General features: G+C 36.3%; 1 protein-coding gene across 1 annotated transcript in view; it reads left to right on the top strand.

The window, feature by feature from the left end:
• Positions 1-14,951, top strand: part of COL25A1 (collagen type XXV alpha 1 chain) — a 494,071-nt gene that overhangs the window by 246,137 nt on the left and 232,983 nt on the right. Inside the window, exon 3 of the mRNA XM_055587935.1 lies at positions 13,813-13,857. Within this exon, the coding sequence (XP_055443910.1) occupies positions 13,813-13,857 (45 nt within the window). The remainder of the gene's footprint in view (positions 1-13,812; positions 13,858-14,951) is intronic.

The following is a 14,951-nucleotide window of genomic DNA, read 5'->3' as shown; positions in this document are numbered from 1 at the left end:
TATAAATGTTTTCAGTGTATGGAGAGAGAACAGTTCCTTTCTACTTTTATAAAATAAAGTTTATCAGTTTTTGTCCAGTGATTTCTCATGATTATTTTACATTTAAAATAAGAAGCCAAAAAATAAGCCTATAAACTGAAATTGTAAACACAGACTTGCAGAAATACTCTTGAACCTGTTCTTTCTGAGTTTATTTAAAGCTCCTATTTTCCTTAATGGCAGGTCTCAGTGTTTGTATCAGAAAATAGTGATCCATATTGTGCTTGGTAAACGAGCCCATCTTTTAGTTTTAGAATTCACGATTTGGGAATCAGACTCTCTGGGTATAAATTCCTAACCCACCACTTATTAGATATGTGATGTTGAGCAGTTGACTTAGTCTCTCCGTATCCTGACTTTCCAAACTTGCATTGTGATCATACAATTAGTATGAATAAATGGAACAATGCTTGGTCAGTCAGTGCCAGAGGGGTGATGAACACTCATGAATATTAACCACCATCATTCCCCTTTGTGTCATGTTCAGGTATTTTGTGGATTTCTTTTCCCAGGGCACGTGTGGTCATCGTGTTTGCTGGCTTCCAGGGCCAGCCTCCTATTCTCTCTTTCCTGTTCTCATTGCTCTACTGCACTGGGGCTTGATGCTTGTTTCATCAGGTCCAGACCTCCACGTTGCCCTTTTCCTCTGCTGTGCTCCTCTTCCTGCCTTGGTGGCTTCATCTTGACTTTTGTTTACTCATTCTCTATGACTAATTATCAGAGTTAAGCCAGTGCTGTTATGATTACTTTTCCTATTATGACTAATTTTGGCAAAGGCATGAATAATTAATTTAGCGTCAGCTTAAAGGCTTGTGGGCCATTTACATGTGTGTATTGGTGTATTGCTGCTCCTATATTCATCATCCATCGCTATTTGGCAAAAGTTTATAGCATTGCAAAGTCATCAGTGAAAACAAGTCCCGGTTTCCATTAGCCCACTTTCCTTTTTCCATTTCCCATAAGGAAGATTGTTTCAATCTTCGATAAGTTAAGAATTAGTATTATTTAATTCATTGAGTGTATGACAAACTACATTCAACCCTTGATCTCTTAATCTTTAAAAGATCTGTTTACCACCCCACATTCCATCAAAACATGGAATCTAGAGACCTTATTTAAACCTTTTTGCAAGCTTGGGAACTGAACTTTTTTTCGTGTTAATATGTGACATTGTATAGGTAACGATCATTCATTATGTAGCATATAATCTCACAAAGAAACACATCTTTCCCATTTCCCAACCCCTATTCTCTGACATCTTGCGGCCCCTCTCCCCTGCAAGTAGAGATTTTTTAAAAAGCTGTCATGACAAATCCCCTGTAGGATCACAGGGTAAAACATTCTAGTACCATAATAATGAAACACTTTATGTGTGGGAGAATGATAGAAATAACAACTGTGCCACATCAGCCCTCATTAAAGTCAATGAACTGCAACACCGGTTATTTGTAGTCTTGAACAGTTTCTATTCAATATTCTACTATATTTATTATTTAACTATTGAAAACAGCAATAGGGATAGCTCCTCATTTGCGAGAATTCCGCTTCTGAAAGCAAAGCATCTGCACAAAGCTCAGAAAACATTTCATTGCACTAGATTTAGAAATCCCTTTATGTGCAGTACTTTTCTAGTATATTCTTGTGAGAGTTTCCATTTATCTCATAAATATGCTCATTTCTCCTTATAAAATGTATAAATATCAGTTAATTCTTGGGTAAACATGAAATGCTTCATTTAAGCCTAGTCTAGGCAAGAACTGAACTTACAGTGAGATAACTGGGAACAAAAAGTTTCAGAAGGCCATTGGCCTATCTCCACAAGGAGTAGAAACTCAGCCACTTTAAAAACAATCCTAATGATCAAGTAATGTCAAGAATTAGATTCACCACAATTCTGATGTAAGTTGTATTGATTTGTTTAAAGTAAATAATTAAGTTAATTTAAGTTAAATTTATTTTATTTGTAATTAAATTTATTTAATTACAATTGTTTTTTTTAAATTTTTTTTGTTTGTTTGTTTTAATTTTATTTTATTTTTAAACTTTACATAATTGTATTAGTTTTGCCAAATATCAAAATGAATCCACCACAGGTGTACATGTGTTCCCCACCCTGAAATTTTCCTTTATTTAAAATTGGAAAAATATAGAACTAGATAAGACAAAAGTCCTGCTCTCAGTGTATTTCATGAGAAAGTAAAAACGTACTCTGCCAGAAAGGTATAGCTTACTGCTTAAGGGCTCCTCTAGTGAGCAGTGTATTCTGTAATAACTAGCCCATTTTCTTCTACTGCTGCTGCTGCTAAGTCGCTTCAGTCTTGTCCGACTCTGTGCGACCCCATAGATGGCAACCCACCGGGCTCCCCTGTCCCTGGGATTCTCCAGGCAAGAACACTGGAGTGGGTTGCCATTTCCTTCTCCAATGCATGAAAGTGAAGTCGCTCAGTCGTGTCCGACTCTTTGCAACACCATGGACTGCAGCCCACCAGGCTCCTCCGTCCATGGGATTTTCCAGGCAAGAGTACTGGAGTGGGGTGCCATTGCCTTCTCCGATTTTCTTCTAAACTAGTGGCTATTCACAATTTTGGCTACTACCCCAAAGAAGTACAGGCGTATCACAGAGATATTATAGCTTCAGTCCCAGACCACCAGAATAAAGCGAATATCACACAAAGCCAGTCACACAAATTTGTTGGCTTCCCAGTGCATATAAGAGTAGTGTTTATACCATACTGTAGTCTATTAAGTGTGCAATAGCATTATGCTTTTAAAAAGTATATAGTTTAGTTTTAAAATATTTTATTACTAAAAACTGATAACCATTTTCTGAGCCTTCAAAAAATGAGTCACAGTAGTAACATCAAAAATCACTGACCACAGAGCACCATAGCAAACATAATAACGATGATGAAAAAGTATGACTGTTGCAAGAATTGCCAAAATGTGACACAGAGACAGGAAGTGAGCAAATGTTTTTTGAAAAGAAATAACACTGATAGACTTCCTGGACTCAGGGTTGCCAAAAACCTTTAATCTGTAAAATCAAAACAAAAAACATAGTATTTGTAAAGAACAAAATGAAGCACAATAAAACAAGGTATGCACCTGCTGCATTTTACATTTAAACCAGGGCACCCATACCTATTCACCCACTTGTCTTTAGGTGGCCTAATGTGTACACTATTAATGTACTCAAACTTACTGGCCATTTTTCTCTTTTTGTACCTTCCATGTGTCCTACAGTTTTATCCTCATTAATTGGAGACATTTTTGGTGTATATTTTCTGTTTCATAAGTTTTACTTGGAATTGTCAAAAAGTTCTTGGTATGAAAGCTTTATAATAAGCATGTTTATGAAAGGAATATTCACAAAATTACTTTAAAGATTTGGTGTTTTTATTCGATTTGTTTAAATCCCCTATAGATTTTGGCAAAACAACCTTAATTATTAATCTTAGGGTGCTAGTACATTTTAGATATTCATAGTCCATTAAAGGGCTTCCCAGGTGGCACAGTGATTAAAAAATCTGCCTGCCAAGTAGGAGACTCCGGTTCTATCCCTGAGTCAGGAAGATATCCTGGAGAAGGAAATGGCAACCCACTCCAGTTTTCTTGCCTGGGAAATCCCATGGACAGAAGAGTCTGGTGGGCTACAGTCCATGGGGATCTCAAAGAGTTGGCTACGACTTAGTGACTAAACCACCACCACAGTCTATTAAAATTGTGATTTGGCCTGGTAAGGGTATGAAATTAAAATTTTGCAACTTCTTGCTTAGTGCTTATAACTAAAATACTAATGAACTATTTGTGCTAAGAAACTATTCATTTTTTTATTACTCTGATAACTTATAAGAATAGAATCCCTGAAACATTTGATAGTATGTCTCCTGTGTTGTTTAAAAACAGGAAATACTTTTACAGCTTTTCAATTAAATTCATTGCTTTTAAAATAAATACTGTATATCTGGAAAATTCTCTGTAGTGAGAGTTATGGAGCTTGGTTATTGTAAACTTAAATTATTACCTATTATTTATTATGATTAACTTTCTTTTATAAGCTGACATTCCACGGAGATAAGAAACTTGAGGAAATTTGTAATAAAAACACACATAAAATATATTTAAAATGAACAAGCCTGTGTTATGTACAGTGAAGTACAGGTTGATTTAAAATACTTTGGGAAGTAAATCTCCTGAATAAGAAAAATTATCTCTTTGAAAAATTAATGTGGTGTGAAATAGCATTGGCATGCATCAAGTAGCCCTTGGGCTGAATTTCTTTAAAGGTTTGTCAAGGAATAAGTGTTGTGCCAGTTGCTGTAGATGTAAGGATGTAAGGGAATCCCAACCCTCAAGAGCTCATAGTCTCGTGAGGCAGTAACAAGTAATAACACATCTGCCTAAGTAGCCCTGTTATAAGAATAGGAAGTAGGCTCTTGATCAAATGGGTGTCTTCCCTGGTAGCTCAAATGGTTAAGAATCAGCCTGCAATACAGAAGAACTAGGTTTGATCTGGGTCAGACATATCCTCTGGAGAAGGGCATGGTGATCCACTCTGGTATTGTTGCCTAGAGAATTCCATGAACAGAGGAGCCTGGCGGGTTACAGTCCATGGGGTCGCAAAGAGTCCGACACGACTAAGCGACTAACACTTTCATTGGTCAAATGAAGCAGTTTGGAACGTTTGCCCTGGCTGTGTCCAGTCTCTCTGGAATTCGAATGCAGTGCGAGTTCAAAATGGAGAGACAACGCGGTGAGTCAAAGAGCGCTGAGTCTGCCATTAGGGAGCTGTGAGGGACCTTCTGCAGCTTGTTTTCACCCACTGCTCCTGGCCTTCATTTTTGTTTGCAGGATTCTGATTTATAAACCCATTTAGCCAACAAACTTTCACTGCAAATGGTTGCAGTTCAGTATGCAAATTGGAGCTACTCTGGTAGTCAGTACGAAGCACAGGGTGAAAACTTTTAGGCTGAATCACCTCCTGGGGTTGTTAAAGGACAGACATTCTACGAGTATGGAGAAAACACATTTTAGCTAATATTCGACTTCTACTAGGCATTTCCTGTTTAAGCCTTTACTTCTAATTGTGGAATGCAGAGCTTTGGTCTGTGTTGAAAGAATCTCAGGCATTAGACAAGTGAGCAGGTGAGAGGACTTTGGGGAAGTCCTGAAATTCAACTGTGCCTCCTTGTGAGGCTAATCCGGAAGATCTGAAGGTAAACCTGGTTTAGACTTCTGAAAGTAGCTGGATGATGGGGGAGGATGGACCATCCAGAAAGGATGATCCGCCGTCTCTTCTGTGTCTGGACAGGTTCCTCCCTCCCTGGGGGCATTTGCAGCTGTTGGAGGCCAGTTCCTGGGACTGATTGAGATGGAGGGGCATCCTAACTTTGCACTCGTTTCTTCTCTAGGCCTCCTTACCCCAGCATTTATCTGCCCGTAGGGCTTCTCCATCTGCTAATTGCTTCTTACTCAATCGTTCCCTGCTTACCCACAAGCCCTGGTGCTTGCTATTTCCTTTGCCTTACATTTCTATTTTTCTGTCTTCAGAATTAGGATAAGGGTACAGTTGGCCCTTTGTATCTGTGGGTTCTGTGGATTCGACCAACTGTGGATGGAAAAGATGAGGAAAAAAATTTCTAGAAAGTTCCCCAAAGCAGAACTTGAAGTTATTGCACACTACTGACTATTTACATAGCATTTAATTGTATTTATTATGTACTGAAAGTGATCTAGAGATGATTTACATTATGCAGGAGAACATGCACGGGTTGTATGCAAACGCTACACTGTTTCATATAGGAAATTGAGCATTCGAAGATTTTAGTATCTGAAGGGGGTCCTGGAACTGATTCCCCTGTGGATATCAAGGAACAGCCATGAAGTACTTTATGGTACTTTCTTTGATGTCCTTAAAGAGTCTCCATGTTTCTAGAGATGAAATTCTTCTAAGTTTTATCTTTTTATTAAATAGGTAGAATTGTTTAGAAGTCTTGCTATTTTTATAGACAGTGTGACAGTAATATTAGCATAGAAATAGCTTATAAGTTTTACTGCAATAATGAAAAATAAAGGAGACAGTTAATATAGAAAGCCGTTTAGTTTTCACCCTCAAGATAATCATATAAACGTAGTGAAGTTAAGGCCATTTACCAGATTTTTTTGGCACACCAAAATCAAAGAGGTTAATTGGAAGTTAGCTCAATTTACGCATTACTGAAAACCTATGTCTTTTAACTCTCTGTGTCGTATTCTTTTTATTATACTAAATTGCCACTTTGACAATATATCTACCATATATGGAAGGTAATGTTAATATGTCACAGTTTCATTCACACATATAATCGGTGTTTTTTATCAAATACTCAAATATATTATGATCGCTTTATGACTAAATATACAAAGAGAATATAAATAAAGCAAAAGAGGGAGCTAGTATTTATTGAGCCATTAGTTTGTGCATGTATTACCCACCTTCATGGAAATTCAGTCAAGAATTAATTCCCTGATGACTCAAGCCTTTAGTGACCATTAGCAGACCTAAGCACAGTCACTAAAAGCATGAGCCTTTGCTTCGTTTCTTTTTTTAAAAAAAGAACTTTTGTTGAAGTATGAGTGACACGTAAAAAGCTGTACCTATAATGTGAAGAAGCCGATGAGCTTGGAATAAGTATCCGTCTATGAAACCATGACCATCATAAAGGCATAGACAATCCATCATCTCTCCTTCACCATTCTTATTATTGTTCTGTGGTAAGAACGTAACATAAGATATACCCTCTTAGCAAATTTTAGCAATGAATTATTAGCTATAGGCACTATGTTGTATGGTAGATCTCCAGAATTTATTTATCTGGCATAATTAAAACTGTGTACTCCTTAACCATAATCTCTCCTTTTCTCTATCCCCTGGCAACAACCACTACTCTCTGCTTCTGTGAATTTGACTGTTTTTGATTCTACACATAAATGAGATTGTACAGTGTTTGTTTTTCTGTTTCTGGCTTATTTCATTTAGCATAGTATACTTCAGATCTATCCATGTTGCTGCAAATGCCAGAATTTCCTTCTTTAATTTTCCATTGCATATATATATATGTATATATGATATATACCACACGTTTTCTTTATCCATCATTCATCTGTCAATAGACATTTGTTTCCATATCTCAGCCGTTGTGGAAAGTGTTGCAATGGGTGTGGGAGTACAGGTATCTCTTTGAGATTCTGATTTCAATTTCTTTGGATAAATACCCACAAATGGGACTTCTGGATCATATGGTAGTTCTAGTTTTAATTTTTTGAGAAATCTCCATACTGTTTTCTGTAGCGGCTGCGTCGCTTTACATTCCCATCAGTAGTGTAGCAGGGCTCTCTTCTCTGTGCTCTTCTCTCCAACACTTTTTTTTCCCCTTGACTAATAGCCATCTTAACAGGTGTGAGGTAATACTTCCTTGTGGTTTCAATTTGCATTTATCTGATAATTAGTGATGTTGAGCATCCTTTCAAATCTATGTTGGCCATTTGTCTGTCTTCTTTGCAAAAATGTCTATTCAGGTCCTTTGCCCATTTTTTTAAATTGGATAATTTGGCTTTTTGCTATTGACTTGTAGGAGTTCATTACATATTTTGGATATTAACCCCTTATCATATCCATGACTTGAGAATATTTTCTTCCATTCTGTAGTTGAGATTTTTTAGTTTGGTAATCCTGGTTTTATTTATTTATTTATTTTTGCTTTTGTTGCTTGTACTTTTGGTGTCATATCCAAAAAATCAGTGCAAGGCCAATGTCAAGAAACTTTTCCACTGTATTTTCTACTAGGAGTTTTACAGTTTCAGCTTTTATGTTTAAGTCTTTAATCCATTTTAGTCGATTTCTTCCCTTTGTTTCTATCCACCTTTTCTTCTCCCTGAAAAGCACACACAGCAGAAATGTGTGTTGAAATAGAAAGCCAGAGGTTAAGACAAAATATCCAGCCAATTATGAATCCTGAAACTTTTCTTGAATGCTTCCTGTGTATTTAATTGCAAATGCTTATTAGCAGTAAAAATATTTTTTAATACAAAGAGAATTCCAGTTAAAAAAAATCTTTCCTCAAAGTATCTGTCTGTTTCAGTTCAGCTAGTAGGAGTGCAAGGAGATCCAACCAGTCCATTCTAAATGAGATCAGTCCTGGGTGTTCTTTGGAAGGACTGATGCTAGAGCTGAAACTCCAATACTTTGGCCACCTCATGCGAAGAGTTGACTCATTGGAAAAGACTCTGATGCTGGGAGGGATTGGGGGCAGGAGGAGAAGGGGACGACAGAGGATGAGATGGCTGAATGGCATCACTGACTCAATGGACGTGAGTCTGAGTGAACTCCAGGAGTTGGTGATGGGCAGGGAGGCCTGGCGTGCTGCGATTCATGGGGTCACAAAGAGTCAGACACGACTGAGTGACTGAACTGAACTGAACTAGGAGTGGAGAAGAGAAGACAACCCAAGTCATAAGAGAATTGACAGGATTTGTTAATTTATCTGATAAACCAGAAAAGGGTATTTTAGACACCTGTAATAACTACCCACCCTGAAGACCATTGGAAGACCCATATACAGGCATATGTTTATTTCTAGATACATCTCTAACCTTAGAGAATAGCCTAATCACAGGTAGATACATCATTACTAAGGAGTAGAGGGCTCCAACAATATTAGTTGTGAGCCAAAAGAACTGGGTTGGCTTAAGACACCTTGCTGTGATGTGATTTGATGACCTTGATCTGTCTGCAGTTGAAGTTGTCAACACTGGTCTGTACAACATTGCCATTATGGCTCATTTTTACTAATTTCTGTCTCAGAATGACAGCCTTTGTACCATCTTTGAAGCAAAAACTCTTTCTGAAGCGTGAACAGTATCAGTTGCCATGAATTTTCTTATTTTGAAGAGCAGTCTGGTTTTATCACCTCCCTCTGTTTTCTATAATTTATTCTTTATTTCATGAATTGTCTATTTGTAGGTTTTTACTTCCTCTGTTGCTGATAGCTTCTGCTTTTCCTCTTCTCATTCATGTTCTTGAACCAGTTTCTTTTGTAGAGTCATGTTTTTCTGCTGAGAAAATTCACTCAGAATTTATGCTGCAAGGATCTGGCCAAATTCAGTGAATAAGAATCAGGTTCCAGCTTCTATATTTGTTCTTACAGCTCATGCCTGGCTGACGCTTCATCACTCAGTTTGGAATAGGAATGGTCATTATCTTTTTCAACTAATGTTAACTATTGTTAACATCGGTCTGGTCTGGGAAGCATCTATCATTTGTCTTTTCTAATTTTTTCACTCTGGTGCTCTGCCAGCTGTCCATTGTCAAATTCATTCCATGCATATCATTTTAAATTAATTTTGCTTTAAATTCAAAAGTAATATCAAATGATCTGCATGGTAGACTTCTTAAAAGCTTCTGTTTATTTTCTTTGTATGCAAGATCTCTATGTGTCACGTGTGTTTTGTATAATTTATTAGTTCACAAGATCAGTCTAGTGCTCATTCCAGTCTTCTGTTTCTTACAGCGATTATAACATGCTCTTCTCAAATCTAGTATTTTCTTTGTAAATCCAACAGGGCTTAGATTCTCATTTCCCATAACTTAGTTTAGCTTCATTTTTTCTCTCAAATATTATGAAACTCTTTGGAAAACCTTGTCATAGTCAATAGGTATCTGTCTTACCAAATATCTTCTCAGTTTCCTTAGACTTTATTTTTTTCTCAACTCTCAAAATAATAAGCAACTTTCCCACAGTATTTGGTTCATTTCTGTAAGTCTTCAAATTAAGTATTTAAGGTAAACATGTTCTTTTTTTTCCTGACATGGATTGTGGTATCTTAGTTCTCCAACCAGGATAGAACCCAGGCCCACGACTATGGAAGCACTGAGTCCTAACGACTGGACTGCCAAGGAGTCCCCTTAACTTTGTTGCTTGATTTCTTCAAATATATTGCTTATTTGATCATTCTTTTATAATCTGATATTTTAAAAATATTTTTTAAAGTTCGTTTCAAATTATTATTAGACATTTATATAATTATTGTTTTTACTTGATAAATTCTATTAACATTTAAAAGAAATATTTAAATAAAGAAAGTGATAAAGTAATTCCAATAAACAGATATAATTATAGGCTCCAAAACTTTTCATAAAAATCAGGTCTGGACCCTTCTGGCACCTTTGTTATGGATAAGACAGCAATCAATTTAAGTGTCTCCCATGGTAATCTTCTCTCTGGTAGTTCTTAACATTTTTTTCTTTATCCTAGAATATTTCTAAGTTTCTCCTTCTTTGTGTTTGTGTGATTTATTTTTACTTGCCACTTGAGTATAAGTTCTATCTTAGATCTCCCGTTTTCAATTCTGGCATAGTCTCAAATATTATCTCTTAAACAAAGGCTTCCCTATCACTTCTTTTGAGTTCTCTTATAAGTAAAATTTTTCCTCTTAGGCTGGATAGATGAGACTTCCCTGGTGACTAAATGGTAAAGGACCTGCCTGCCAATGTAGGAGACACAGGTTTGATCCCTGGATCAGGAAGATTCCCCTGGAGAAGGAAATGGCAACCCACTCCAGTATTCTTGCCTGGGAAATCCCATGGACAGAGGAGCCTGGCAGGCTACAGTCCATGGGGTCATGAAAGAGTCAGACAAGACTTAGTGACTAAACAACAGCAACAACAATAGATGGATGGATGAATGGATGGATAGATAGGTAAGTAGATAGCTAGATAGATGACAGAGTCTTATTCTGTTTGGGCTACTATAATAAAATACCACAGATGGGTAGCTTATAAACAACAGAAATTTATTTCTCATGTTTTGGAGGCTGGGACGTCTAAGATCAAGGTGCCAGCACGGTCACCTTCAGATGAGGGCCCTTTTCCTGATTCATAGCTGGCGACTTTTCACTGTGTCCTCACATAGTGGAAGGGACTAGGAATCTCTATGGGATCTTTTTATAAGTTCCATTCTTGAGGGCTCCAGCTTCATGATTTAAACACCTCCAAAAGACCTCACTCCTAATATCACCATCTTTGGGGGTTAGAATCTCAACCTGTGAATTTGCATGATACCCTTACATTCAGACCACAGTGGATAGTTAGATACATCGATAGATACTGGATCTGTTTCTCTCAGCTGCATTCTACATCTTCCAAATCTATTCCTTCTTCAACCATATCCAGGTTAGCATTTATAGATTTATCTTTTTATTTAAATTTCAGTGGCCATTTTCAAGGTTTCTAAAGGATTTTCTTTCAAATCCACTTGTTCCTTTTTTCCTTGTTTATATTTAAAATCCCTTGGTCTATAATGGATGTTATTTAATTTATCTCTTAAAGCACAATTAACATACTAATCTTTGTCTGATGCTTTCTTAAAATTAATTAATTTTACCTGAAACAAATCCGTGATCTGATTATTGAGTGCTACCTTTCTTAGCATTAGATTTCTTCATGTGTTTTGGAACTTTGATTTCTAACTCTTTGTAAGTTGGAGGTTTTGAGTGTATCTGTGGGTGTACAGTGTTCTCTGTGTGTGTGTCTGCCTTTCTTTTCTCTGTATTCACCCCTTCTTACCTAATCATTTTGTTTGTCTTTACCTGACTTCCCAGCTTTCTAGAGCAGATTTGTTTTAAAATGGCATTTCAGGACTCCTGTCCCAGATTTATGTTGGAAATATCACAGAATTAGGTATCAAACCAACAGAGGCTTACTTCATTTTCCAGTTGAGAAATTATATTCCAGAGATCTAGGTTCTTTTCAGCTTCTCTTCAGCATTTATAAGCCCCCAGCTTCAAAAAGTGAGTCTGGCTCTGATGAGAGAAGTTTTGAGCATTTATTCTTCAGGGATAGAAACCATGGGCACCATTTCTACCCCTAGAACTAGAGCCAGGCAGGTTCATGCTTTATCTCTGCTCTCCACTTTGCATTTCTCGTCTGTTTCTGGCCTGCAGACATGCCCGTCTTTTTCAAATACAAATACTTCTAAATGTTTTTTGCTTTTTATAATTGACTATGTTTAGAGTAGAAGGAACAAATCAGAGCATAAACTCATGTGCCATGAGTTTACAACATACTACTAATGGATTTTTCATGCATGTTATTTTAATCTTTTCAACTTCTTTGCTTCTTCAGAGCAGATATACATCTAATACATGAGGACCTATAGTCCTAACTATGCAGATCACAGACAACATAAGTATCTAGTAGTTGCTAAACACTTCTTGTTTTATTTTGTAATATAAAAATTCTGATTCCTAATCCAAAGGACATTGTATATTATATATCAGAATGTCAATATATATATGAATATGTATGTTTTTGAATGTGTATATAAATGCATATTTTTCATACCTATTAGAATTCCCTGGGTTTATTTACCTATTTTTATGTTTCTCCTTATGCTCCCCATCTGGCCAAAGATACCTTGAGTCTGATGAAAATCTCTCTTTATTCCAGAATACAGAAAGAAGTCTGAAATTTCAAATGCCAGTTCAAATTTGAACTCTGCTTCAAAAATGCTTCTCCTAATATTTTCATTTGATCTTATTGTTTGATTGGTTTTTAAACCTCTTAGAAAACACAGATGGCCAGACTTACTCTGTCTAAGGGCCTGCTGGGAAACTGATCTGGCCACTGATGTCTTCATTTCCTGTGATGGTGTCTCCATGTGGAAGTCAGTGGCTCAAGATTACAGTTAAGAGTCACCTGGGTGCAAGGCCTGTGCTTCTGTGCCTTGAACTTAGAGTTCAGAAGTCTTCGATCTGCCTTTGCAACTTGTTCTTCAAAACCAGGCAGTTCTGTATTTTCCTTGGCTTCTTTCTCTCAGCAAATATAATAAGATCTCAATTCTCATTGTCAGCTGATTATTCTCTTCTAACATGATTATAACGGGATCATAATTCAGTGGGAGCTGTTCCTAACCAAGGAAATGAGGGCAGAAATTATATAATTGAGAGTAATGGCTTGAAATCCATGAATATCTAGAAACATGTACAAGTCTGACACATACTAGCTTGGTGGTCTTCATAGGCAACTCACTGAAGAAAAAGAGTTTTTTTCTCCACTTTAAAAATGAGATCATCATAAAGACCAAACACTTATTGAATGACAATAATGAGCTAGCCCTTTAGAAAAATGAGACCAATAGTTACTCCCTAAATGCTTTCCAATTAAAAGCGTTCTGATTTTAAGTCAGTGTGTTATTAGAGAAATTCCAATATATAAAAATTCACATTTAATAATAAAATAAAATAATAATGTTTAATAAAATAGAAATATTTGTAAAATTATCTACATTACTAGTACATATATTTAACTAACTGCCAACTAAATATTTTCAAAAGAAGTTTGATGAATGTGACTGAAGAGAAGCTGTAATCATTTTTACTTAGTGCTTTTAATTATTAATATACTGAAATCTTCAGAAAAGAAATTTTCCTAAGAGACATGAAATCTCAACACCACCAATTTTCTTATAAACCCTTTCTTACTGATGATATCTAGGCAGGATGGACAAAAATTCTGAATCTTTAGTGTTTCTAGTAACACATCATTGGTTAGAGATCTAGGACAGCTTTTATAATTAAATGCAGCTAAATAGTTATGCTGGAATACCAGAGACAAAGTTAGCCTTTACAAATCTCTGGTCCTTTTCATGTTAGTCAAAACAGTGATAAAATATATAGAAATCATTTACTAGCCATTTTGGAATAAAAAAATTCCAAAAATTGTTCTTTGTCTTTCAGGTCCTCCAGGGAAACGAGGTAAGAGGGGCCGAAGAGGAGAATCTGGTAAGTCTCTCTTTCAGCTGTCCTGTGTCATTCATATCCTGGTTAGGTTCCCACATCTGTTCCTCCTAATTAGTGATTGCATTGTTTTTTTGGGTAGTGTGTCTATGCGTGTGTGTGTGATGTTTAAATCTTCTCTGCTACATCTAGAATTTTTTAAAAAATCTTATTTCCATCAAGCTGTAGGAAGGAGAAGTTTGCAAAATGTTATTAATTACAATTTAATAACCCCTGGCCCCCTATTTTGGCTTGTTTAGGTGAAATCTGCCCTTTCAGTGTACAGTGGAGAATTTCTTAGCCACACACAGTGTGACAACATCACCTGCTTTCCATCTACATATAGGTGGTCAGTCAGGGCAGGCAGATTCTCTGCAGAAACATCCGCCTTGGGACACCAGGGCATATGTCTTGGAAAGATTATTATTATTTTATCCAACTGGTAAAATTTTGTCATGCTTCTACTCTCATTCTTTTCAAAACTTGAGAATTTTTATTCTTCTTGTATAGCCATAGCATTTTAGTGATGACAGGAGCCTTAGTAATCAGTCCAGAGTTTTCATTTTCTAGTTCAGGAAATGGTGGCCCAGAGCGATCAGGTGGTTAGCAAAGCTCGTGCAGTTTTTTTTATGAGCAGAACTTGAAGCACAACCAATTGTCCTGATACCCATTTCAGTGTTTTTCTCTTTCTTTTTTTTTTTGGTTTCAGGCCAAATCACTATATGCAAAGTCAAATAAAAACTATTTTTTGAAACCAAGATATTCAAATCAGTATGTTCAGTTACAGTATTATTAATACTTTTATAAAGTCTAAGACTCCAAGAATGTAAATGTAAATGTGAAGTCTTAACAGGGTATCAGTTCTTTCTTCAAAGATAAGAGGAAGGTAATTAAAAGTCTGATTTTAGTAAGAAATATTATTTTTCAATATTTTCTACCTACAAGTATTTATTAGCATTAAAAACAATCCACTAAGGGTTAAAACAGTGGAAATACTAACACAACAAAAAAGATAAGACAGCAGATTGGGTTTTTGTCTCATCTGCTCCCTCTTGGAAAAATTATGTCAAAGTAAAAAGGCTTTATGAAAAAGTATCTGC

Source organism: Bubalus kerabau, chromosome 7, assembly GCF_029407905.1.
Source record: "Bubalus kerabau isolate K-KA32 ecotype Philippines breed swamp buffalo chromosome 7, PCC_UOA_SB_1v2, whole genome shotgun sequence".
NCBI lineage: Eukaryota > Metazoa > Chordata > Mammalia > Artiodactyla > Bovidae > Bubalus > Bubalus kerabau.
Note: the sequence above shows the minus strand (reverse complement) of the source record. Positions and strands in the feature narration are given on the sequence as shown.